Source organism: Ahaetulla prasina, chromosome 5 (assembly GCF_028640845.1).
Source record: "Ahaetulla prasina isolate Xishuangbanna chromosome 5, ASM2864084v1, whole genome shotgun sequence".
NCBI lineage: Eukaryota > Metazoa > Chordata > Lepidosauria > Squamata > Colubridae > Ahaetulla > Ahaetulla prasina.
Window position 1 is genome coordinate 96,114,895 of NC_080543.1, and position 27,694 is coordinate 96,142,588.

General features: G+C 38.1%; 1 protein-coding gene across 1 annotated transcript in view; it reads right to left on the bottom strand.

Moving 5' to 3' along the window:
- Window positions 1-8,253: 8,253 nt before the first annotated feature.
- AFF3 (ALF transcription elongation factor 3) overlaps window positions 8,254-27,694 on the bottom strand; it is a 284,542-nt gene continuing 265,101 nt past the window's right edge. The window contains exons 19-22 of the mRNA XM_058186246.1: window positions 16,795-16,888; window positions 15,747-15,796; window positions 14,492-14,697; window positions 8,254-13,715 (exon numbers count right to left, since the gene is read on the bottom strand). Of these exons, the coding sequence (XP_058042229.1) occupies window positions 13,591-13,715; window positions 14,492-14,697; window positions 15,747-15,796; window positions 16,795-16,888 (475 nt within the window). The 3' untranslated portion in view covers window positions 8,254-13,590. The remainder of the gene's footprint in view (window positions 13,716-14,491; window positions 14,698-15,746; window positions 15,797-16,794; window positions 16,889-27,694) is intronic.

A 27,694-nucleotide genomic window follows, 5' to 3' on the forward strand; every position in this document is an offset into this window, starting at 1 on the left:
ATGTCACGTGACGTCTGGGGAAAAAGGGGGAAATATTCCCGCCCACTCCCTCCTCTTTCCCTGACCCCCCTCCCCCACCTCTTTCTCTCGCGCTGCGGGCTGCGGACTCTCCATAGGTTGGAAGGGCCGAGTTTCAGCGCCCCCTAAAGGAGGAGAGCGGTAAGCTCTCCCAAGCGGCATTGCTCTCCCAAGCTCACCAATAGAAAAGGAAACGGGGTGGGGGAGGGGAAAGAGAGGGATAGCCCAGCTAGTACACACTGAGGGGAGTGCTATATATAGACGAGACGGATCCAGATACGCGCAGCCGTAACGGGTCTCCGCCGAACTGCGGCTCAGAATAGTCTGCTGGCTCATTCATGTCCTGCCTTGGCTTCGGCCGGGGCGCTTGCGTGATTTTCTGCAGCAAAACGCAGGCGGCGCCTGCCGAGGGCTTCTCACAATCACAAGCGAGCCTCGCCGGGTTTGTTTTCTTACACGCGTGCCTGGACCCGAACTAGCGACTCCTGCTAATCAAACAAGTACACGGATCAGCCGCGCGTATCTCTATCCTTCCATGCAATTAAATACGAGGAAGCTGGGTTTTTTTCCCTGCGTGTTTCAGTCTATAACGCAGCAAATATTAGTATGAATGCGTTCTTAAATCTCTCTCTCTCTCTCACACACACACACATATTTCACATATACTATTAATAGTATATGTGTGTGATATATTAATTAATATAATCTTAATTAATTAAGATGGAAGGCTGAGTCAGGCTCTAGCCGGTCAGGATCGAATATTGCAGGCTAACTGCCCACAGCCAGGAGTTCGATCCTGACTGGCTCAAGATTGATTTAGCCCATCCTTCAGAGGTCCATAAAATGAGGACCCAGAGTGTTGGAGGCAATGTGCTGACATTTGTAAACCCGCTCAGTGCCGTAAAGCATTATGGAGGGGTATATAAGTCTTAAGTGCTAAAGCTGTGTTCGATTTCTATGCTTTCAGTTGATTGTTTTGTGTAAAAAAGACACAAACCCCCCCCCAAGTTTCATTTCCCATCAGACATACAGCTTTGCTTCTCATCTAGTTAGAAGTGTTGTGTTTATTTCCCTTTTTTTACAGATAGTTAAATTGGTTGCAAGAAACAGTGAAATACATTTATGACATTTTGCTCATATCTGTTTTGATATAAAATTAATATTATTTTACAACGGTCCCCCTCCCCCCCTCATGCTAACTTTCACTTTCCCTTATCCTATGTCATTGTATTTTCCCTGTCATGAAGAAGTTAAGGAAATTACAAGTCGATGAACGGAAGACATTGAATTTCAAAATGTTTTATCAATCCATGAGAGATTTGCAGAGACATTCTCATTCACGCTTACTTTAAACATCACGGGGCGTTTTCCACAACCCAATTTAATGGTCTTCATTGGGTAATATTCTTACCATCCAGAGTCTATTGTAAATCTAGGCAGGTTGAACCAACTGAATGCTTTATTCTGATTCTTGGTAAAGCTTAATTCAGCCTTTAATTTTAAAAAATCTGCCAGGCAATCTGTAATATATACAGTGAAAAAAGTGCTTACTTTTTAGCAAAATACTATGTGCTTTTAGTGGGATTGGCGTTGATGTAAATTTGTGTTTAAGCATTATTTCCGGTAACTATTATGGTTTATATAGGTCCTTCCTGAAGACCTAGCCCACGACTTGGCTGAAGAACTCGTCGCCGCCTGGGAAAGGGCGGCGGCGGGGGCCTTGGACCACGTCGTGCCTTTGCAGCCTCTGACCCAGCGCCGGTCTCGACCGGCTCCTTGGTATTCTGAGGAGTTGAGAGAGATGAAGCGCCGGAAAAGACGCCTAGACCTTTTTCAGTGTTTTTTCTGAGTTGTTTCTCTTCCTTATAATTTAATTTAAAGGTTTTTCAACAAATTCACATTTTAATGTTCATGTCAAATGCCACTGAGAACATATATTATTTATTTGAGTGCAACATTAAATGATGTAAGAAAATGCACAAGAAGTAATGTAGGAGAATTTCTGCATACTTGGTTGCATATATATATCTTCCTTACAGATCTTGTAAAAAAATCCTTCATCTCCCAATAATTTCTATTGCAGAGGTCTCCAACCCTGGCAACTTTAAACCTGGAGGACTTCATCTCCCAGAATCCCCCAGCCAGGAGTTGAAGTCTTCCAGGCTTAAAGTTGCCAAGGTTGGAGACCCCTGCGCTATTGGACACATCAATGCAGATTTCTTGGCAGCAGTACAGAAGAGGTTTGTTTCAGTGGTGGATTTCAATTTTTTTTACTTCCAGTTCTGGGGGTGTGGCTTGGTAGACGTGGTATGGCTTGGTGGGTGGGGCTTGGTGGGTGGGGCAGGGGAAAGATACTGTAAAATCTCAATTTTTTCTTGATCAGCTGGGACTTGGGAGGCAGAAAATAGATGGGAGCCAGTCAGAATTTTTACTACCGGTTCTCCAAACTACTCAAAATTTCTACTACGGGTTCTCCAAAACTGGTCAGAACCTTCTGAAACCCACCTCTGGTTTGTTTACACTGTCATGTGGATGGTTTGCAGACTTGTAGGGCTATTTCCTATCCTCTGCTTTTATTTCACAGGTACTCAGATTTGACTATCAATGTATACTCAGATCATTTATTGTACCATATCTAAATCTTGTATTGTAATTAATGTTCTTCTATTCATTAGCATATTTCCAGGGATATAATCCAGCCTGTTTCATCCGAAGGTCTTGGATTGGAAAAGACTTTTCAGCCCTTTTCCAATTTTGTGTAGGAGGGTGGATGGCAAGACTGGAACAATTTCAGGAGAAGAATGGAATATTCTCTGATTAGAATGCAGAATGTAACTCATCAATCTTTAGAATCATAGAATGGAGATGTTGGAAAGAATCTTGGAGATCTCCAAGGACCTTGAAGATCATGAGAGGTCCTTGGTGCTCTCTGAGCTTGCTTGTTTTCTTGCAGATGTTTCACTTTCCAAACTAGGTAACATCATCAGTGCTAATCATGAAACTTCTGCAAGAAAACAAGCAATCTCAGAAAGCACCAAGGACCCCCTCATATCAACCCTGTGCTACAAATGTTCTCCTTTATTAGTACTTTCATCCCTACCACCCAGCGCAGGAATTCACTAGATGGCCATGTAATCTTTATGTATCTGTAACACCTCCCCAGCACCTTCACTGCAACATCAGTGAAATGAAAGAATTCATTTCACTGTTAAATAGTCTTTACTATTAGGATACTTTTCCTGAGTCCAATCAAAATCTGTCTGAAATCTGTATGCCCTGATGTCCAGCCAAAATAATGTACAGCTATATATCATGTATGCTTCTTTATTGCATCTTGTTTTGTTGATGTTGTATTTTTTAAAGAATATAACAACAAAGTGAGCCACCTAAATTAGATCAAATGATGTTATCTAAACCCTATTACAGTGATGGCAAATCTTTTAGGCACAGAGTGTCCAAACCAGATGGTGTGCATGTGTATGTGCATGTGCACGCCAGAGTGCTGGAAACCCGACAATTAGCTGGCCGGCGTGCATGTGTGCCTTGGAAACACAACAACCAGTTGGCTGGCACGCATGCGCACATGGAAAACCTGATGACCAGCTGGCTGAGGTGGGGTGATGGTGCATGCCACCTCTGGGACGCTTGCCATAGGTTCACCATCATAATCCTATTATGTCCACTCTGAGAAGCAATGGGTCTTCTGAGTTTCAGGCTTTCCCATCCTTTGTTACCTGATTTTTTTTTTCCATTGGTATGCAAAACAAATGTACTTCAGTGCACTATGCTGAAATGAACAAGATTAGATTGTCAAGGTACAAAAAGGATCTTACATGATGTTTTGATCTCTACAAGACAATTTAATGGATGAATTAAGGCAGGATGTTTTGTGAGCCAAGGATCACACTTGCCCTTTGAATGGCTATTTAAGTGGGGTTGGACAGAATTTAATTCAATAGAATAGATATGATTACTTCTTATGTACTTAAAAATTCACAGGGCTGCACAAAGAAAACGTTTGTGTCTTTAAATATCCTCTAGCAACAACTCTGGCAGCCTCATCTGATCTGCATCAAGGTGAAGGTGCATATGGTCAGACTGGACTGATTCCAAGTAAGAGTTTTGAAACTTCCTTAACATGAGATGCTCCTTATAGAGATGTGACAGTTATAAGACCTATAACAAGCAGGTATTCCTCCAGATTTGAACAGGTTTGGCTATTTTAAGAGAACCACTATAGCATTCTAAGTTCTTGGTTGCAAAACTTCAAACTTATTCATAGGTAGAATGGTCCCTGTAACCGGTATCTCTTTTGACACATTTAAAAAAAATATTATTTAATTAAAATGGGAAGCAGGTAAAATAAATCCTGTCCTTCGTATTGGTATAAACCAATCTAAATCCTAAATCAGAAACAAAGACTTATCCAAATCTCTGTTAATCTCTTTGAAGATGCTGAAAATGCTGCAGCAGAAATGTGATTTAGGCTGCTGTTAGGTGGGGCTTTTATTGTGTAACTGTGATACTTCATTTGTACAATACATAAAGGCTGGGTGTGGTTCAGATAGCATTGCTTTCATCTATTATTCTGTCATTTTTCTTTCTCTGCTGCGATTCTACTTCTAATTTCCATTCCTCCCATAATTAAAAAAAATCTGTTGGCAAAAGGAAAGCAGAAATTGTGCAGCATGCTTTTTGAATGATAGCACTGATGCCACTAAGAGCCATCCACATGAAAATACCTTCGTTCTGTGATTTATGAACTCATAAATTTTTTGGATCTCTTTGAAAATGAGCTTAATAACAGCAAAAGCAGCCACAGCTTTGAGAAGTTTGAACTAAGGAAAGCATCCGGGAGACAATGTGAGGCAGCATAAGCTTGTTGAAACGAGATAACTCTGCTAGGACAACAATATAATTGAGAAAATATTCCAGCTGTATAATGCTAAAGCCAGTCAGCTCTTCTCTCTCACATAAGATAGTGCTGCATTGCAGGAACATAGCCTAGCCTATTGCATTTTAGACTGCTTCCATATACTGCTATATAGTATTCCTTTATAAGTAACATTTCTTGCAGGTTATTTCTAGTCACTGTCTACTCCATAGACTCAATTTGGATGTGAGTATATTTGGAGATTAAAATACAAGTATGAACTAACACTGTATTTATGTATTTTATTTATTTGTCAAATTTATGTGATCAACCATCTCATTAATTAATTAAAAATATTAAGACAATCTATAAAAACTGAACAAGAGCAAAGAAATAGAAGGTGAAGTGATGTTAATAATAAGGGAGTGACCTCATACATTTACCGATTCCCTAGGGGCTCCAGGCCTGTAGGTATAACCAGGTCTAAAGGGACCTTCGGAAATTCAGAAAACACGAGGCTGTCTTTATCCCCGGGGGTGGGGGTGAAGGTGGAGGAGAAGATTCTGCAGTTCATGTGCCACAGCACAAAAGACCTGTTGCCTAGGACCTGACTTAGCTCTCTAGCTGATGGTACCTATAACATGCCTCTCTGCTAGACCTAATGGGGTGGGAAGATGAAATCAAAGGAGGCAGATAATCCAGTTCTTTGCCATGAAAGACTTCAAAGGTCAACACCAGCTCCTTGAATCGGGCCAGAAACAAACTGATAACCAATGCTCCTTGCAAATAGCTCATGCAGTTTCATTTTGCACCAGCTAAAATTTCCAGATACTTTTTCAAGCATAGCCTCCTCTAAAATGCATTTTAGTAGTCCAATCAGAAGGTAGTCAGGGTATGAGTGACAGTGAGTAGACAAGAGCCCCTCAATCTAGAAATGGGCACAACTGGCACACAATACAAACTTGTGCCAAGGTCTCCTAGCCAGGACTGCCACCTGCTCTTCAAACAGGAGTCTTGAGTCCAGGAAGATCTCCAGATTGCACGCAAGGTCTGTTTGGGGTAGTGCAACCCCATCTAACACCAAAGAAGGTATAATCCTAGAACTGGAGGGCCCCAACATCCAAAATTACCTGATCTTGTAAGGGTTCAGCTGAAGCCTGTTGTTCTCATCCAGACCCTCACAGCACCAGATAAGATATTTACAGCATTGCTCAATTTACCAAAACTAGAGATATACAATTGGGTATCATTAGCATACTGATACTAGACTTCATGGTGATGGATGAATTCACTAGTGATCTCATGTAGATGTTAAATAGAGAAGAGAGCACCAATCCCTGTGACATTCCGCACAGTAGGGCCTTATAAAAGTTGTCTCTCTTTGCTTTCAACCCCTGCCCCTTCCAGACACTGTTCTCTATGGACTAAGCTAACAATTACATAGTTTATACCTCACACCCTAACCTTAACCATTAACATAATTTATAAATAAATAATGGCCAGGGTAGGCAAAATGCTAAGCTAAAGGAACACACATCATACCTAAGTATAAATGTAGAACGCAGCCATTTGCATGTCCATCCAGTTCTGAGAAAAAGTAGAATGGAAGTCAATGCATATTAGGTGTGTAATGGGTATGGCATTAAATAAATCTTTCACACACATTTTCCATGACCTCTGCTGATCCTGTTGCTAACATGAAGATAATAATTCTGCTGTGTTGAATACTGTACAAAAGCACATTAATGTAAACCCTATTAAATATTTCAAGACAGTTATGTAAGCCCTATTACTATTACAAAAACGAAAGCTTAAGGCAGAATAACACAGAACTCGGAAATACTTAATATTGTGTCAAATCAAAGATTCATGGAGTCTGATATAGCCTAGAAAGAGTTATAGCAATTTTACATTGCTAAAATTCTGCTAACAATGGGGAGAAGGAAATAAAAAGACTGGCCAATTAAAATTTGACACATGGCTATTAAAAACAACAACATTGTCCATCTTTCTTCTATGTGTGATTCAGATTTTTTCCTTTCGCATAGATTTGACACATCCTTGAGCAAAGAGTCCCATATTCTAGAGTAGGAAGATAAGACACTGCCATGGTAGCCTATAGCCCATCTACCTCAGCATCACATGAAACCCTTGGCAGATGCCCTCAAAAGTTTCAGAATGGAGTTTTATGTACACTGAGAACATATGCACCAAGACAAATTCCTTGTGTGTCCAATCACACTTGGCCAATAAAAAAATTCTATCCTATATTATCCTATCCTGTCCTGTCCTGTCCTGTCCTGTCCTGTCCTGTCCTGTCCTGTCCTGTCCTGTCCTATCCTATCCTATCCTATCCTATTACTCTGTTCTACCTGAGATGGGGAAGATAGGAAATTAAGCTGGGATCTTCAGCAGGCCCAGCCAAGACTACCATTGAACTCTGTCCCTTTATTTGATCTTGGGTTAGCAAGCATTTTCTGGAGAGCATCTATGAAATATCTGGGGAGTAATATCTGCAAAGGAATGGGAAGAAATTTGGCACTTGACCACTGTTTGGAACTCTCTACATTTTAACATTGTTGACCAGTCACTTTTAACATTGTACAAATTGAGCATTAAGTGAAAGTTACACTGCATGCTTGTTCAGGAACTTGTTGCCACAGGAAACAACTTAGCATTTCTGGTAATTCTGGAACATGAATAGCTTTGCAGTGGCTCTCCTTCATTAGATAGGATACAGATGCATCCCAGGCAGAGAGTGGGGAGTAATAAACTTCTAGTTAGCAGAAAAAAACCTGCATGATTGAAGCCTCAACTCTTTGTAATGTGTGAATTTACTTTATAATGTGGATGTAATGTAATGAAGCCTCAACTCTTTGTAATGTATGTGTGAAATGCTTTGAATGTAGGAATTTTTTTACACACTATTTTGACTTTTTTGACTTCAGCAGATGTGTTGGCTTGACAAATTAGTACCTTAAAGTTATAGCTTCTTTTTCAAAGCAAATCTGGGATTCATACAGTAATTTTCAATCTGTGACTAAAATCTCCAAGAGTCCAGATCCCAGGTTCAAAACCATTTTTGATAGAGTTGTCTGAACTATTCTGCAATATGTTGTGTGAAGTGACTGAAGCACCCCTCCAAATCTGTTGCCTGAAGAGCACTGAGGCACCATTTCGTCTCAAAGACTTGGCTCCTTCGTAGGTTCACTCAGATGCGGGCCAGGAAAACAAAGTTCAGTTGTGTCATGGAAGTGAAACAAGCCTATGTGCTGAATTTCAAAGGATGCTTTCAAAAAACAAAAGAAAACAAAACAAAAAACCCAGAGGAAACAATATTGTCACATGTATTGAGTTAATGATTTATTTTCACATTAAAAAAGTAATCTTATTGATGAATTAATATTAACTTTTAAATATAAAAGTGCTTTTCCTTTTTTTAAAAAAAACATACACACACAAATCCTTAAGGCCCATACTGTTACATTACAGTAGGATTTTTTCACCATTCCAGCAACTGTGCTACATGAATTTTGAATGAATGGCGGAAAGACCAAAAGTTACAAGCATCAAAACAATTTGTCAATAATTTCATCACTGCAATGTACATGAAAATTTAGCCATGGAACAGAACTTAAACGTATCTATCACATTGTTCTTGTAAAATAAGATCCAATACATTGCTTATAATAATTCAGCAATGAAGGTAGTTTGATACAGAAAGCAGAAAAATACTGAAATGATGTGAACATTATGTAATTTTCATCCAGTTTGGGGAGAGCACCAAGTTCCAATATCTGTGTATAAACGATTTGCTCTGTCAGATATATAGCTGGCTCAGGCAGAACTTCAAGAAACTAGAACCTTTCCACACTAATATAGTTCAAAGGAAATACTAGTACAAGTAATATGTGAAATGACCCATTAAGATAAAACATCTGGTTTCATTCAGATCAGTAAAGAAGCATTTGCTGATAGTTGTGCAGATATTATTGCAGTCTTTGTTATATTGCTTGGGAGAATTATAGACGTATCAGCTATGATCATACAATACACTTAAGCTGGTCATTAAACCCACTTCCTGGTTTATACAGCACATTGAGCCATAAACTAATCAACACAACTGAATTCACAAAACTTTCTAAACAATAAAAAAATATACTGTGATTAACACAAACCTATTTGTTTGTTTGAATACAGTTCTAATGTACACATTTTTGACTTTGTGTTATGTCAGTGAATTAGCTTGGTTGTCTTGACAATGTAGTCTTTGGATGAATATTGACATTGCTATTCTAATTTAGGTATAAATAATTATTTATAAAATAATTAAAATGCTATATATACATATACATACACATACATACATACATACACACACATATATACATATATACACACATACATATGTATATATGTGTGTATATGTGTGTATATATATATACATACAATACATATACATATACATATACATATATTTCAAGTACCCAGAATTATCTCCCCAACTTTAAGGAAGCTTGGAAAATAAAGCCAAAGAGTGGTCCACATCATACAAGAAATATTGCTGTTACTTTCTGGAGCACCTTTGCAGATTGGGAGGAAAGTGTTTTCAATGTACACACACACACATATAGTTTACAGTGTAAATTACTGTACAACATATTTTAGTTTATTACGTTGTTCAATGTAAACAATAAAAACATGCCACTGTAATGCCATACAGAAGGAATGTACTTTTAAGCTGCTTGGGTGTGAACAGAGTTGAGCAAAGCCTTAGAAGAAAACTGACATTCTGTTGCTTCTTCTCTTTTTCCATAACCATGCTGGCACCAAAAGAACCATGACTGGTTTCTAATTAAGAGAAAGAGTGTGCTAAAAATAGACTAAGATCCATAGGATAACAATATAAAGTTATAACAGGAATTTTATCAAAGTTGTTGAGATAATGGATAGTTCGCAGAGGACTACAAATATAATTTACTAGCCTTGGCTTCTATGAGTGCCTTCACACTGGTAAGTCTGGATATTCTGCCTCAGTAGCGGCTTCAACAGCATTCATTCATTCAATAGACTGTGTGTATCTACTTAGACTCTGCAATTGAAACAGTAGTGCACATACTTCTGAACTGCTCTATCTATAATCCTGGAGGCAGTGCCTTTCTCATTACAAACTATCCATTCTCATATGGCAATTGTGCATTACCTACTAAACAACCCAACTGGGAGCCTCTGGAATTGTAGCTAAGTTTTGTACTATCATAATGACAAACAGACATTTCTGGACTTAATTGTTCTTCCAGATGTGCTTACTTGAGGCACAAATTGGCTTTCAATTAATATCTGTGGGGTTTTTTTCTTTTTATAATATTGTGTGTTTGATCTATGACCATACTATTAAATAAACTAAACCAGTTGAATGTGATTTGTCTGAGCAGGCTGTCCTAGGATTCTGTACTCATAATACCTTAATTCCTTGAGGTGATGGGGCTGAATCCATAAACTATTGTTCCTCTATCATGGCACAAGGAACAGTCTCCCTCAAAAATTAGCTTAATATCTTGTGTGACAATCTTCTGGAATTTTTTTAAAGATCAAACTATTTAGAAAGGCTTTCTGAAAATTATTCTTCAGCAATTTTACTTAAGACATTACTTATATGAGTTATTATATTGTTGGTTTCTTGTACATACTGAATTATCATAAAAATGATTGCATAGTCAACATATGTTTAGACTGAATTTGGCATTTTTATCTACCTGTCAAGTTCTTCCCAAGGACCTGGGATAGGCAGATGTTATCTGATTACTATATGCATAGTAATATCACAACTGCTAATTCTTTAGCTAGTGTTAGCCTTTATACCTGTTGAGTTCATCCCAAGAATATAGAATGTTATAATTTATTGGCATAGTATCAGTGTGGGTCCAAGCAATGTGGCCTTGTGCAGCTGATAGAGGGAAATTCTGTTAATGCAAAAACTTTCTATGTGCCATCCAAGATATTTTTGTATCACAGTGTGCCAGTTACTACTTGGACGATCATAGTCAACTTATCTTTCAATTTTGATTTCATATCTTGCTTTTGTGATCTTCAGTCCTTTGTGTTCTAATCTACTATCCCCTAGTATGGCTACATCAATTATCCTCACTTTTCCTATACCATCACAGTTAAATGTGCTGGCAATGGAACATCATTGGCTTGGGATGCTATAATAATAAACTCCTACATTGAACTAGATGACTTCTAACGTCCTTTTCAATCCTTGTTATTGATAATTCTATTGAGGAAGTAGCTGATTAAATTATTTTTTCTGTTTGCAGATCTACCTCTTCCCTTCTATTTGTTCTTAAATCAAGAATAGGTGAATAATGTGCAGTAATTTTCTATAATTTTAAAACCTAATTTTATTTGCCTAATTATAGTCTTGAGTTTATCCTTTTTTGACATAACTTATCTATAATCTAATATATATGATATTACACTAGTTATATAAATTAATGGCAATTCTTTCTATAGTTTCCAATAATGAGCACTTAATTTATTCAATTATTCCAGAACTTGGCATTTTATGAGCCTCTTAACAGAGGATCCTGAAATATGTACCCTTGATCCCCTCAATTGCCGAAGATGGCTTTATAATGCTAAGGTTGAAAGAAACATAAAACAGCAACAGAAGTAACAAAACAGATCACAATGCTGCCTGATCATATGTAAGGGAAAATAACCAGTTCTACAGGATTAAACAATTATGAAAGTCAACCAGTGAATTCTGAAAACCCAAATTTTCACAGATTACAGAAGCCCAATAGGGTTCTAAGTCATCCAAACCTTAGAAGGAATGCCATTCTACTGGACTAGCACAGCTATACAGAAGTTGTACCTATGGCAAGGTGATAAAATTGTACAGCTACATCATAGAGTGAGCTAACTTTGTAAAATTTTATTGATTGCTTACTAGAAAACAAAAGTACAGTCCCAGAAATAAGCTGAATGTCTTTCCTTCACTTAATAGAAAATTGTATAATCATTCTACAAAAGATTCCTAAACTACATTCTGCAGATGCATTAAGGGCAGAAAAATAATTAAATTTTGCCACCGTTAGTGCATGACTTAAGTTCTAATATAGGCTTGTAAAAGGGTTTGATTGGACCTATTCTTTGTCTTTCTCCAGTGGGGCTCAAGGTGTCTCTTTTAATGCTTCATTTTTCAGAGCACCTCAGAAAACCAAGGAGCTCACCTAGATCAGTGTGTGCCAAGTGACTTTCAGATGCAATCCTTTTCTAAGGCAAGTGAAATACCCTCATTCCAGGAAGGGACCAAAGCCTTGAATGACCTGTCCAACAAAGATTCAGAGAATTCTCCCAGCACTTTCTGGAAACCAAGTGGATCCATCAGGTGCCTCAAATGAACCAGTCTAATGGAGCCTTTCTTGATGCGTCGAAGAGCATGATAGTAAAACAGTTTTCTGCAAAAATAGAAGAACTGAAAGTAATTGCTAGATACAGTAAAAGGGAAACATAAGTAAGCTATTATTTTAAACTGTATATTAAAATGCTCCTTTGCTTTGAAATTGGATGGAATCATCTACAGCTGGTTTTGAAATGCTGTTCCACATAAAAATTAACACTTTCAGAAAGTTTTGTTCTGGTATATGTAATCACTCCACCCCTCTCTACTCTTTAAAAATACATTTTTGCTTAATAAACTATTTGCAAAAGTGTAAATCTGACTTTATAAAAAAACAAGATATGAAGAACAAATACTGCACATTGCTGCTGTTCAAGAGCACAAAAGGTCGCAGTCCTTCTCTCTGCATTTGGGTCCATGATGTCCAGCATGAGGAACTCGCAAGGATGGACGGGGGGGCAACTTGTAGTTTGATCAGGCTCCCAATGGTGCCACAGAATTTTAATTTGGAGGACTGATGCTCTACATACTGTTTCACTCATAAGGATAATTATTTCAGAGACACATTTATCATTTCAATGTTGCAGTTTTCTGATACATGTCCAACAAATCTGTAAAAAATGCATATTTGAATACTAGAACTCCACAACTGCGAATGCGCCCAATTTCAAGGCTATTACTTAATAATGCGATAGGAAGAAGGTGAGCCAGTTTGCAAGCAAACTGGCATCCAAGTATTGCCTGGCAAAATCAATGGCCACAAGTTCCTTTTAAAATGTAATATGTATTTTACATTTTATTTTATTTTTACTCAGTAAAATGTATTTTAGTCAGAATTTGTCACTGAAGCTGTCCTTAATCATTCATTAAGTCTCTATAAAAGTGACAGAGAGATCTATAAATACTGAGGAAAAATTGCTCTAAGAGATTACTAGCAACAGGTACTACATTTCATTTGAATAAATCAATCCATAAAATTAAGCTTTGGCTTTCTAAATATTGGAGGAATGTGTATCTTGTATGTGTGAGAGTTTTTCTAATGTAGCTATACTTAATTTTCTTGCTAAGGAAGTGATATTTGGAGATAATTAAAAGAACAATGGCCTGGAAAAGACAAATTTGCATAATATACCCAGACCTATTTTTGCTTTCTGAAACAATATTGTCCAATGTTAACAAAATATTCACATTGTATTTGAAGCAATGCTGCAGTTGAGTATTTCTGTAGCACAGTGTCTAGAATAACTGAATTATCCATATTGTGAGTTTAGTGTCCAGGCGAGGAGAACCATCATGGGGATAACTGAGCACTACACCTTATCCAGTCAAGGCCTTGCTGGGTATATTGAACCAGATGCTCCATAGAGCTGTGCAATGTGATAGCTCCCATCAGTGCATCCAAATCATTAAAGAAATCTAGGAAAGAAAACAATAAAATAAATGAGACCCATTAATCCTTGCTGTGCAACAGGTATTTCATTGATTTGGAAATCCCAAACAGATAATATTTTATGAAAGTACTGTAAACAAAGATTAACTGATATTCAAAGGTTTAATCAAGCACACACTGAACACTTTTACTGAGAAACAGCAAAGCTATTGTCATAATTTTGCTTAACTATAAAACAACAATGGGGAACATTTCTCTGCCCTCTCATTTTGATTCCTCTTTCTTGTCCATCAATGTCCCTTTCTAGGGTTTGCTTCTATACCCAGCATACCAAGCTCCAGCCAGTATTAAGAGTGCAGAAAAGATGTGAACTAGGAGGCTGGCCAGTGCAAATGCTGGACTTTCTTTTTCAAGGACAATGCAGCACCTTAGGACTTGTTTAGGCTTCTGGAAGCATACGAGAGAAGGACCACAAAAGTTCTCTCATTCTATTTGAGATATAGAAGATGCCAGGCAATGTTTGTGTACTGAAATCGAAATGTAACTCAGGGAATGCCCACTTCTGCTGTAATCCTGGGAATTTTTAAGACTTGTGCTGCAAAGGGATTCCTTTCTTGCTTATGTTGCAATATTAGGGGTTAGCTCTGAAGCTTTGGGAGGAACATCCAAGGTAAGAAGCCATATCAGAATTAGGTGGGGGCCCAAGCCTGCTTTATCAGCAAAGGTGGGTTTTTAGAATGCTAAGACTTAAATTTTGGTCAAAAATGACATTTTAGCGTTTCAACCGTTTCTTATCACACACCTTGGTTTTCCTTGGCAAGATTATCAGCCATGTCCCAGTAGTCATAACTGTGTAAGATGCTGTTAGTGATACTAACATGGTTGGCTGCCATCTGGTGTATTCGCTGAGGAATGCTGATGATGGAGGAAGGGGAAGGAGCTCCAGTGCTCCCGACTGAGCTCAGCGGAGACAAACTGGGTGATATGGGAGAAGGAGTTCCTGTACACCTGGAACAGTCGATTCAACAACAGTCGATTCAACAATATTCAACAATTCAACACTTCATTCAACAATGAAGAGCCATGGTGGCGCAGTGGTTAGAATGCAGTACTGCAGGCTACTTCTGCTGATTCTGCTGCCTACATTTTGGCAGACTGAATCTCACCGGGCTCAAGGTTGACTCAGCCTTCCATCCTTCCGAGGTGGGTAAAATGAGGAGCCAGTTTGTTAGGGGCAATATGCTGACTCTGTAAACCGCTTAGAGAGGGCTGTAAAGCACTGTGAAGTAGTATATAACTCTAAGTGCTATTGCTATTACTAGCATACACAACATCAGTAAAAAATAAATTATTTTAAGAACTCATCCAGTTTAGGATTTTACACATTTTTAGCCTATGTCCTGCTTTGAGATAAATTTGGCTCTTCCCCTGCACTTTTTAACATGTAGTTAATGTTTCAGGATATAAAGCAGGACAGATGAATAGAGACTACCAGAAAGACAGCTTTCAGGTTGCAGACATTAAATCTTTTAACATGTTATTTTGCTTGCATGCATTTTTAGACAATGCTAAATTAAATCTGCACATTTAATTTATTACATATATAAAATATAAATATGGTAGATATTTTCAGAATTGGATCATGCCCTTTATACTTTCCAATCTGTCGAATTAAGGATTGCATGGGGGATGATGGGAGTTGTAGCCCAACACAATTGGAGGGCTCCAGATTGAGGAAGCCTTCTGTGGCAGATTCAGGCTTCTTGCTTAGAAATGTGTGAAGTAATCTTCATATTTCATTCAATTTACCTTTGTTTAACTTTTTTTTAGCAAAATAAGCTGCAATGTGCCTCTTTTTTTATTGTCAAGGAGTTACCATAAACAAAGATTAACAGCAACAATGAAACATTATTTCAAAGTGCCCAGAGATGGAACTACTGTTAGCATTAATGGCTGAATAATTACTTAGTATTAGCTTCCCCAACAAAGTGCATCCATCTGAAATGTTTTGGTCTGGAAGGCAAAGAGAATATTAGGGTAGAACATAGTAAACTTACTTCATACTGCTACTCCAGGTAGATGGTGCCTGAGTAACTTTAGATGAATTCTGGAGACAGAAAAAAAAATACAAAAAATTGAAATAAGCATCTATCTCAGAATACCATAGAAACAGAGCAAAAGCTTTAGAATCCATATGCAGAATGTACATCTCAAATTATGATATGGATAAAAATACATTTCCCCAAAAATAAGACTTTGTCTTATATTTTTTTGAACCCCGAAATAAGCGCTTGGTCTTATTTTCGGGGAGGTTTTATTATTTGGGGGCTTATGGAGCAAGACAGGGCTCTTCTTGCCATTTACTTGATTTCCAGCTCTGTCTCCCTAACCCTAACCAGAGGAATGGCGGGGACCAGCTGTGCAAGTATTTAAATATTTTCGGGGAGGGCTTATTTTCAGGGAGGGCTTATTTTGGGGGGGTGTCTTATTTTAGCACATACACTCAAAATTCTGATTGGGCTTATTATCGGGGGGATGTTTTATTTTTGGGGAAACACGGTATTTACTTAGTGCAATTACAATACCAAACAAATGATAGAACAGAAAAATGAAAGAAAATGTAACAATAAAATAATACAAAGCAATTTGTTTATCTCTTATATTTACATCCTGCCTTTCCTCCAAGACTCAAGATGGCAGCATAGCATTCCTGGTTTTTTTTTTTTATTTACATTTATATCCCGCCCTTCTCCAAGGACTCAGGGCGGCTTACAGTGTGTAAGGCAATAGTCTCATTCTATTTGTATATTTACAAAGTTAACTTATTGCCCCCCCAACAATCTGGGTCCTCATTTTACCTACCTTATAAAGGATGGAAGGCTGAGTCAACCTTGGGCCTGGTGGGATTCGAGCCTGCAGTAATTGCAGGCTGCTGTGTTTTAATAACAGGCTATTTTACAGCCTGAGCCACCACGGCCCATGGTTTTCAATTTCCTCCACTACAAACACAACGAAAGACAGGATGGCTGGATTGAAAGAGAGGGACTGGTGCAAAGGCAGACTGTGAGCTTTCATGGACTGGGGTTGATCAGAGAAGGAACATACCTTGAAATATTCAATGAGAGCTTTTGAATATTTTACAGCATGGTCTCTTTTGAGCCGAAACATTTTCCAGTACAAAAGTGCCAAACAGCGGTAACTATAAGGAAAGAATAGAAAACACTTCTAAAAAATCTTCCATTTTAATAATCAAAATAAAATACAAATACCCTTCTGAGACTCTACTTAAATTTACATGTTAAAATTGGAAAGGAGATGAAAATACAGCAAGCATTACTCTTAATGTATACAATTATTTTGTTTATTATATTAATATCTTGTCCAAGACAGCTTCCCACCACTAAGAACCAAACGTGTGTGGGATTACAACTTTATAAACTTTAGGGAGATTATATACCTAAAAATTGATACAGTCATAGATACAGATTATATATTAATAACACTAACCCTCTTATGCCTTTACGAAGGCTTAACTGAAATGTATTTATATACAGAAGAATCCTGAAAAGCCAAGTATTTTTTTTCAGCATCATTGTTTGCAAATAAAAAGATTATTGCTCTGAAAAAAAGTTAACAAAAAATAGGAACATTTCTTAGCTTAGAAGGAAGGAAGGAGTAAATCTGAGGTAGCATTTATTGCTATGTGGCTGAAATAAATGGAAACAACAAAGAAAGGTTAAAATTGTAAAATGTTTAGCAGCTATAGTAGCTATCACATTTTTAATCTTAGATAAATTGAATAATATAGTAGACTAGATTTTTCTTTTCATTCCAACAGAGGGTAGTCTCTGCTAGGAGATGAAAAAGGAACAAAACAATTTTCTAGTGATGTACCTCCAAATGAGAATTATCCCCAACTTGCTTTGCATGGTACTATAATGGAATTAAAGATCTCAGGTCATAACTCACCCTATTACCTTCCCAGGTGTAGTGAATATGTAAATGAGAGCAACTTATCTGTTCTGTAGCAAGAAACATATTATGATAGCTAATCAGTGCTGTTTTAGAGGGAATCTAATGTCTTTGGATTAAATTCCACAAACTGGATGTGCTATCGCTAATTGTTACCATTATTGTCAGTCCTTCCTTCCCAGAAAACAGATTCTACAAAGCAAAAAAAGATTTAGAACCATTTTTTTAGTTCTACTGTGGCAGGTTAACTGCATATATAATGGTCACATTACATTACTCAAAATATTGATTTGAAAGCTTATGTTTAAAGAATATATATATAATTTGTGTTAACTACACACACACACACACACACACACACACAGATATTAATTTCTAGATCATTAAAATCTATGCTTCAGGGATAGTTTATAAAATCTCTGTGGCTTGATAAAGGTGATTTATTCATTGATTTTCTGTAACATATTCCTCCTAAAGAAAGACTCTGGATACTTATCTAGTTGTCTACAGTTGTTCATGCAGAAGAACTAGAAACATGTCAGGATGTATTATTAACAGCAACACTATTCAGTGCAGTAAGGCAATATGAGCATTGCCTTACAGACATTAATACATAAGAAGATGGCTTTCTGTACTGCTTGCAATGTTTGTTTTTCTTGTTCACAGATCAGGAATATATGGGCATCCATATATACAGGGAAGAGTGGAATGATGAAATGCGCACTACATTGTGGTGCAAATCATGTGTCTTACATGTGTGAAAGCTGTATTCTCATTTTTGCCTTATAGAGTTTACTCAGAATACCTATGGTTAATTTGTTCTTCAGCGATTTTAGTTTGGACTGCTCTCCAATGCTTTTGAATTTAATCGGTCACAAGGTAGAAGGCTAAATCTTTCCATTTTCTAAAGATTTGGAAAGGCATAGTGATCTGTGCCCCTCCGCAGTCCGGGAGACACGAGCGATGACTTAATTAGCAGGCAACTATCAGCTCTGGCAGCAAACTAGCGAGTGTCTGCCAAGTGTCTCTGTTATCTCTCTTGATGCCGATGAGTCAGCCAGGAAACCAGGAACAAACAGGACTTCAGCTCTAATTCTCCCTCTAAGCAGTTGACTTGCTTGCCACAAAGTGGTATAGCAGCCCTTGCTGCTTTTATATCCTGTGGGGTGTGGCTCCATGACTCAGCACTTCCTAGGCCTGCCCCATACCTGCTTCTGTTGTTCCCGCCTCTCCTGCCTACGAAACCTAGGGTCCAGCCAGACCTGATTGCCATCAGCCGGGTCTGCAGGCGTGGCCTGGGGGGAGAAAGAGTCAGGGGACGGAGGCCTCGTTATCTCCTCCACCTGGCCTGCCTCTGGCTCCTGGAGCTGAGCCAGGGAAGCCGGTGCTCCAGAGATAAGTCCTGATGGCCCTTCCCCTCACTTTCTGAGTCACTTTCTGGCAGGGGGGCCGGCTCGGGGGGCGCAGACACAACACGTAGCTACTTGGCAGCATATAGTTGAAATTGGCTGAGCTCAAAAATTTAAGCTGAATTAGCATTTAGATGACTGCAGTCTAGACAAGAAAAATTCCAGAACAAGACATTGGTAAACCACTGTCAAATTTGGTTGTATTCATAAGGTCACACTGAAGCTTGGTAAAGTTTAATTTTGAAAATAATATTGGAAAAACTGGTTCTTGAATAGTTATGTGGCACGATAGGTAGTCCTTGATTTAAAATCATTTGAAGTTATGCTGGTGTTGAAAAAAGGGACTTATGACCGGTCCGATCATTTATGACCACTGTAGCATCCCTAGGGTCATGTGATCAAAATTTGGGTGCTTGGCACCTGCACATATTTATGATGGTTGCATTGTGTCCTGGGGTCACATGGTCCCCATTTCTGACCTTCCCAGGGGCTTCCACGAAGCAAAATGAATGGATTTGCTTAATGACTGTGTCATTTCCTTAACAATCACAGCAAAAATGATCGTAAAGTTGGATGTGACTCACTTAACAATCGCATTGCTTAATGACAGAAGTTCTGGTTCTAATTGTGATCGTAAATTGAAGACTATGCACGCAACTATTATAAGGACAATGCATTGTGAAATATAATACATGTTTACCTCCTAGCCAGCCAGGGCACTTGGATCAACCCTAGCGATCAATGGGATGACAATGTTGCAGCCAGCTCCTGACGGACACATGAAACGAGCCCCCCCAACTGGAGGTCCCCAAGGCAATAGTGATTTCCCCGACCACTAGAAGTGTTTTGGTGCTTCTGATATGAGTGTGATACAATTAATTTGATTTTAGATATTATTTATTATCTGGTAGGGTGACTACTTGAAATGAAAGAAATAGAAGACTGAATCAGGTTTACAAGCTTGTTATTTGCTTGATTTACAACTTTTCTTTCTTTTAAAGACTTATGATATGGTATCTCCTCTCTTAATGTTTTCTATTCCATAGATTACACTGCAATTGACCCAAAGTTATGCAATGAATTTTCATGTCTTGGACGGGATTTAAGTCTGAGTCTCCCTCAATCTTGACCAGGGGTGAAATACTCCCGGTTTGGACCAGATTGCTTGATCCGATAGCGATGGCAGCAGATGGTTTGGAGAACCGGTAGCAAAAATCCCTGCCCCCCCAATTCCCAACTGAGCTGCGTGATCATCAGAAGTTTTTTTTTTTACTTTTAAAAGCATTTTTTTTTTTCGAGGCTCCAGTGATGTCACCCTCCTGCTGGGTGCTCAAACAGAGCATTCCGTGTTAGAAGATTGTAAAAGTCAGTGAAACAGAAAATAAATCACTGTTCACTGAGCTTAGCATAATCTCTGGGTGAAAGAGGTTATCAGAATTGTGGAAGAGTGGCAGGTCTGACAGGGGGTTTGCTCTCAAGAGCGAATTTTCCTGGATTTATGACCCCACCGAATTCCACTCTTTCCAACTTCAGCACGCCCCTGTTTTTATCAGGGAAAAGGAGAGGAATGTTGCTTCTGCTCTAGAGGACTTATTAAATTGATTGATATTCCAAGCAGACGGGAATTTCACAAGCGTTCAATCTTTGATGCAGAATCAGCACGGCAAGTACCGACTCCCTTTTTGAAATTTGAAACCTTTCTTTGTCTTTGATTAATTGACTTTTAAAATGGCGTCTAAAAGTGAAAGTAAAAATTTTTTAGTACGATGAAGCAGCGTTACTTGTGGATTGTTACAAACGGAGTTTTTTTATACTGAAAGGAGGGAAGGAGAGTTATTAAGTTTGAATTCCTGATTCTTTTGAAGACAGAATGGCAGCTAAACCTTTAAAGCCTTCTGGAAGAAGGGATCTGAACCAAGTCTTGAGGAAATATTGAAAGAACAATTAAAACTTTCTGAAGATAGGCAAAAGAGATGATGGAGAATTTTAATGCAAAAATAAGAGAAGATATTCTTATGGCAGTTCAAGGACTGAGTAAAAAATTGAAGGATTGGAAGTGGAAATGCAACAGATCTCTCAGTCAAATAAGTATTTAGAAGATGAAATGAAAGGTGTTCAGAAAAAGTGGATCAAAATGAAGATCAGGTTGTGATATTACAATATAAACTTATGGAAGGAGCTCTTAGAATTCGTGGTATGCAGAAGAGCGTGAGAAGACTTAAGAAAAATTATATCAGAAGCATTGGCTGAATTTATTGAAGCGGACCCCCAAGAGGTAGCTTACCAAATTGATAAAATATATAGAGTTAATTCTTGGATTGCAAGACAGAGAAAGCTTCCTCGGGACATTGTGGTTTATTTTGTGAAAAGGACTATAAGAAATCAAATTCTGCAAGTTTCATATCAGACAACTTTAAAAATTGGAGAACAGGAGTTGAAGGTGTTGAAAGAGATTCCTTCAAAGATGTTAAGAGACAGGAAGGAATTTGCTTTTTTTACACAAGAACTTAAAAAACATCAGATTCAATTCAGATGGGAGGTGCCAGTTGGACTGACACTATTCTATCAAGGAAGGAGATATAGAATTGACACGGTTTTAAAGGCAAAGGATTTTCTTTCTACAGTTTTGAAAGTCGAAATAAAAGCATTTTTTCTTTGGCCGAAAAATGCTTTTAAAAGTAAAAAAAAAAAAAGCTCTGATGATCGCGCCTCTCAGCTGGGATCATCAGAACCTATTAAAAGCATTTTTTCTACAACCTCTTTGGCCAAAGAGGTTGTAGAAAAAATGCTTTTAAAAGTAAAAGAAAAAAGTAAAAAAAAAAAAAGTTGCCCACCCAGTCACATTACCCCCCGGCACCAAGAACCGGTAATAACAAATTTTACATTTCACCCCTGCTCTAGACCAATACATTAAGCACTCTATAGCCCTGGCTCTCATAGCAGCAGCTTTTTAAGGTGCCTTCTTAAAATCAGTACCAAACTGAAATGTATCACTGACAAATTTCTAGTTCCAGAACACAACCATTGAAGGGAAGCCCACCATAAACTTGGATAACCGGTTCCATGATCTGCTCTTAGGTTTAAAACCAAGGAATATATATATATGTAAACTTTCTGCTGAATAGATTTTTTTGGCAATATAAACATATCATTCTCTGTCCTGCACTCTGAAATGAGAGGAAACAGATGTTGATCTCTTTCTAAGTGAAATCCTTTCAGGAATTTAAATATTGCTACCTTTGTGGGTTTTATTCAGTATCTTGCTCCACTATGAAATCCAAAAGCTGGTGAACATTTTTAAATTTTCAATCCAGCTATGAGCCCATTTACTTGGCAGATCATCCAACCCATGCTGAAAAAGCTTGCTAACAAGCATTTCATGAGCTATTTTGTCAAATGCTTTACTGAAATCTAGAGACATTATGTCTATACCATTTCCACAATCCTCTAAGGAAGCTACCCAATAAAAAATGAGGTAAGATTAGTCTGGGAAGATCTGCTCTTGACAAATCCATGCTGGTTTCTGGTAATTACCACACTGTTCTCAAGGTGTTTTCCAATTTATCTTTTTATTATTTGCACCAGAATCATCTCACAAATTAGGATTGATCTGGGGAGTGACTGGGCTGTTGTTTCCACATTTATCCTTCTCCAGTTGTCACATTTATCCTTCTCCAGTTGTCTAACAGTTCATCAATTCTCCAGGATTTATCAAAGATAAATGGATTGCCCAGATGATCAGCTATTTCCCTGACTACCTAGAATGCAATTCATCTAATTCTGCAGACTTAAACTGATTCATGTATGTAGGGATGTATCTCTGCATCCATTCAATTCATGTGTCTATCAAATTCAATCATCAATCCTCCATTTACTTCTACTTATGACAATTTCTGGTCAGCAATTAAGTATACTGTTTCTTTTTTCTCTCCCCTTCCCCCTTTTTTTGAACATATTGAATGTCTCCAACCCCTAGAATTTTTTGCCAATCTCAGCTTATCCTAGGTTTTAATTCTCCTGACACCAGCAAGCTCCAAGCTCCCAGTAGTATTCTTCTGTTGTGTCTTAGTCATTTGTGTAGTTGTTATATATATTTTGTTTTCTGATTTTCCTTAAACACTTTGTGTACCTTTGCTAACTTCTTCTGCTGTTCTCAATTTTTTTCCCCTTTTGGAATTGTTCTCTGAGTACCCTGAACATCCTTTCACAGAACTTTTCTAGAAGAAGCTTTTGCACTGTTTTAAAAATAAGAAATCCTACTTACCTTTGCTCTAAATTTATTAAAATTACTTTTTTGAAGTTCAAGATTGTTTTTTTGACTATCTTCAACTTTAATATTCCTTAAAATCCAGTCTCTCAACCTCGTAGGTTTGGGGTACTTCCCCCCAATATTCCTTCTATTTCTACTTCTTTAACTAAATTCCCTTAACATCAAGTCAAGTACTGTACAGCCAAGTGTCTGGCGCTGCCTTCTACTGAAGGAGAAAGGTGTCAGTAAGATAAGTTTGGAATTTCCTGGAATGTCTACACTGATCCAGCTTTTTCCCCAAGAGATGTTGTAGGAATTACTCAATGCTGCTCTGAAATATCTTTTTATCCACAGCTTGTACTAATTGGTAGTAAATATGAACAAAAATACTGCTTCATTCTTCCTCTGTTTATTTTAATCCTGGAGCTTCCTATAGTATTGCCATGTTTATTCACTTAGATTTTCTGAGTGCACATGGCTATAGTTATTTGTTTATGGAACTTCTACACTACTTAACTGATAGTGTAGATTGATAGATTCTAAGTGGTTTAGAGATGATGATAAAATACAGACTATGTTAAAATAAAACAACATGATATAATAGATAAAAATAATACTTGAGATAATGCCACAAATTATTCAGATATTAATCTTCTATCATATTCCTCTGGTTCCAGAACAACCAGTTTTTAACAAACTTCTGAAAAATTGTAATAGAAGATACTGCTTTGTTTCTGGAGGCAAGCTGTTTCAAAGGAGGAGGATTTCTACAGATAATTCCTGCTTCCGTGTCCTTCTACTGTACATCTTAGTAGGAAGGACTTTCAACAGACACTTTCTGCTTGCACCTATGGATGCACAGATTCTATCTGGAATCCCCTAAGAAGCTGCTCCAAGTTCTGAGAATTCTCCTTGACTGCTAGAGTGGTGTATCAGATGCAGCTATTTCTGGAAGGGAATGTTTCAGAGACAATTCTCCACTCCTCTGAATACAACAAAATACCTTATGCCAACAGACTTGAAATCCTGGGTTTAGAAAATTTAGAACTATGCCGCCGTCGACATGACCTGAATTTAACTCATAGAATCATCTATTAAAAGGTCCTTCCTGTCAAAGACTACTTCAGCTTCAATTGCAACAATACACAAGCACACAACAGATTTAAGCGTAATGTTAACTGCTCCAATCTTGATTGCAGGAAATATGACTTCAGTAACAGAGTTGTTAATGCCTGGAATAAACTACCTGACTCTGTGGTCTCTTCCCAAAATCCCAAAAACTGTCTACTATTGACCTCACCCAGGGGTGAAATGCTCCCGGATCGGACCGGATCGCGCGATCCAATAGCAATGGCGGCTGCTGGTTTGGAGGACCGGAAGCAAAAATCCCTGGCCCTGCCCCCCTGCCTCTGCTGAGCTGCACCATCTGCAGAGGCTTTTTTTTTTTTACTTTTAAAAGCCGGTTTTGCTTCAGCTGAAACAGGCCTTTAAAAGTAAAAAAAAAAAGCCTTTGAAAATCCCGCCCCTCAGCTGAGATCAGCAGAGATTTAAACTTTTTTAAAAAAATAAATAAAGTCTCCTCTGGCGATCTCACCTGAGTTCCTCATCAGCAGAACCTTACTTGTACTCTTACTTGTAGAAAACATGTTTTCTACAAGTAAGAGTAGAGATTCTAAGGCACTTACCTGATTACTGATGAACGCATGGCTCTTTTTCCAGCCCGAAAGCAGTTTTAGTTTCAGCCAGACAGAATCAATTGCTCAGCTAATCAATTTCCTCAGTGATCAACTGGCTGGCTTTGTTGGCTGAGGAACTCTGGGATTTGAAGTCCACAATAAAATAAAATAAAATAATAAAATAAAATAAAATATTTGTGCAGCTTTCTGAGATTTGGTGTGTTTCTGTAGTGTTTCACTCTAACTACACAAACACACAAAATCTCAGAAAGCTGTATGTGGCATTTTGTGTGTGTGTGTGTGTGTGTCAGGTGTGTGTGTGTGTAAAGTGTGAAAGTTGGTTTTTGAGCTTTTTGTGGCAGTGTGAAGTGCAGCTGCTTTTACATTGTGTGTGAGTCAGTTGTGTTGTGTTGTGTTCTGTGTGTGTAAAGTGTGAAAGTTGGTTTTTGAGCTTTTTGTGGCTATGTGAAGTGCAGCTGCTTTTACATTGTGTGTGAGTCAGTTGTGTTGTGTGTGTGTAAAGTGTGAAAGTTGGTTTTTGGTACCTCTTATTGTTTTTTTATACTTTGTTTATTATTTTTATTATTTATTGTTATTGGCCATGCCCACCCAGCCATCTGACCACCAAGCCATGCCCACCAATTAAGCCACGCCCACAGAACCGGTAGGGAAAATTTTTAGATTTCACCCCTGACCTCACCCCATTCCTAAGAGGTCTGAAAGGGGCGTGCATAAGAGCACAAGCATGCCTACCGTTCCTGTCCTATTGTTTCCTTTTGTTACATCCAATTAATATAGTTATTACATACTCATACTTATATATATGCTTATATACTGTATAATTATTTCATACTTATGCTTATATATAATGTGTGACAAAATAAATAAATAAATAAATAAAAATTATTCATGTCCTCATCACTTTAATTACACATTACAGTTGGATTACTGTTGTCTATTGGAACTGCTTCTGAATACTACTCAAAGCTGCAGTTTGTACTGTTGTGACCCAGGCCCAAGTAGGTAGTAGTAAACGCAGTCAGTTCAAAAATAAAGCAAATTCTTCATAACACAATTCTTCAGTCTTATCACCAACCTTGGTCTAATTAGGCAAACTGCCAAAGGCTTTTCCTGGCAAAAGTTCAAAAGCAGACAATGCCGACAAGAAATAAATGCAGCAAGACAAGGAGCAAGGCTATCAACTTGCCCCAAACGTCGTTGCTGGTCTTTTATGGGAGGAGCCAATCATCTCTTGGTCCTACTCCTGAGTTGTCCTCTTTGCTTTAGCTGCTCTTGCCTTCTGACACCTCTTCTCATGCATGCATTAGGAACAGGCTCCTCCTGTTCCTCTGCCTCACTACTGTCAGCCTCTGGAGGCTCCGGAGTCCGCACCTCACTCCCTGATGGCCCTGGCCCCATCTCTGCCTCTGACACAGAGTCCTCATCCAGGCCTTCCCCAGCCTCCAGGACTGGCCCATATTCTTCCTCAGCCTCATCGCTGTCCAACTGTTGACAGCTCTGCAGGCTGCTGGCGGACCACAACAGGTCTATACTTTAGCATCTCATGCTTCTCAACAAAGCAACCCTTTTTTAATGGGTTGGTTCCAGTTTAACAAAGTTACATGATTTTGTAAAAACTGCCCAGGCCACCAATAGTTTTCCAGGAGAATTCAAAGAGCTTGTTATCACATATATATCTCTTTATTGGCTGAACCTTTGATTTTTAAGGGACTATCTTCTCTAAATAGACTTTTCCCATTCTATGAGTCTGGGAAGGTAAACTTTGGATCCTCTCTCCTAATCTGGGGAACAGAAGTGCAGAGCCAGGCTTTTCCATTGGTGTCCTGGCTTTGTAGAATTCTCTTTCCCCTAAAGTCAGAATGGCATCCTTCTTAATCTTATTCAAGCAAAGGTAATCTTTTGTTTGGCCTTTGGAAGACACACTGATAGGGATGACAAACATGGCCTTTTTAGTTGTGTGGTTTTTTTTTTGGTTATATGTTTCTTGCTAAAATATTTTCTATTATTTTAAGTTTATGATGCTTTTATGATGTATTTTATTGTTATAAGCTACCCAGCAATGTGGTAGTAAAATAAATAAAATACAATTTTATGAGCCAATATTCTTTATGATTTTTCACAGAGTGATTTCATTAAAATACTTCCATTTCTGCAGTGCACAAATTTTTGTCTGAGACTTTTACATACAGATTTTCAGCTCCAGTAGATTAAAATTATAGCTCCCTTGATTGAATAATTCTTTAGCCAGGTAATTTAGATCCCCCCAAAAATATCTGATATCTTTTGTATGGTCAGCCACCATATTTGCAGAATGTGGTGGGTTTTTTTAGTCTTTCAATGGATAGAAAGGATTTCATTTCACATAGTGAGCCATCAAATATCTTCTCTTATTTTCATTTATTTACTTTAATTTTTTTATATCCCACCTTTATTGTTTTTAGGGAATATGGTGGCTCAGGGGCTAAGACACTGAGTTTGTCAATCGAAAGGTCAGCAGTTCAGTGGTTCGAATCCTTAGTGCTGCTGTGTAACAGGGTGAGCTCCTGTCGCTTGTCCCAGCTTCTGCCAACCTAGCAGTTCGAAAGCACGTAAAAAATGCAAGTAGAAAAAATAGGGACCACCTTTGGTGGGAAGGTAACAGTGTTCCATGCGCCTTTGACGCTGAATCATGCCGGCCA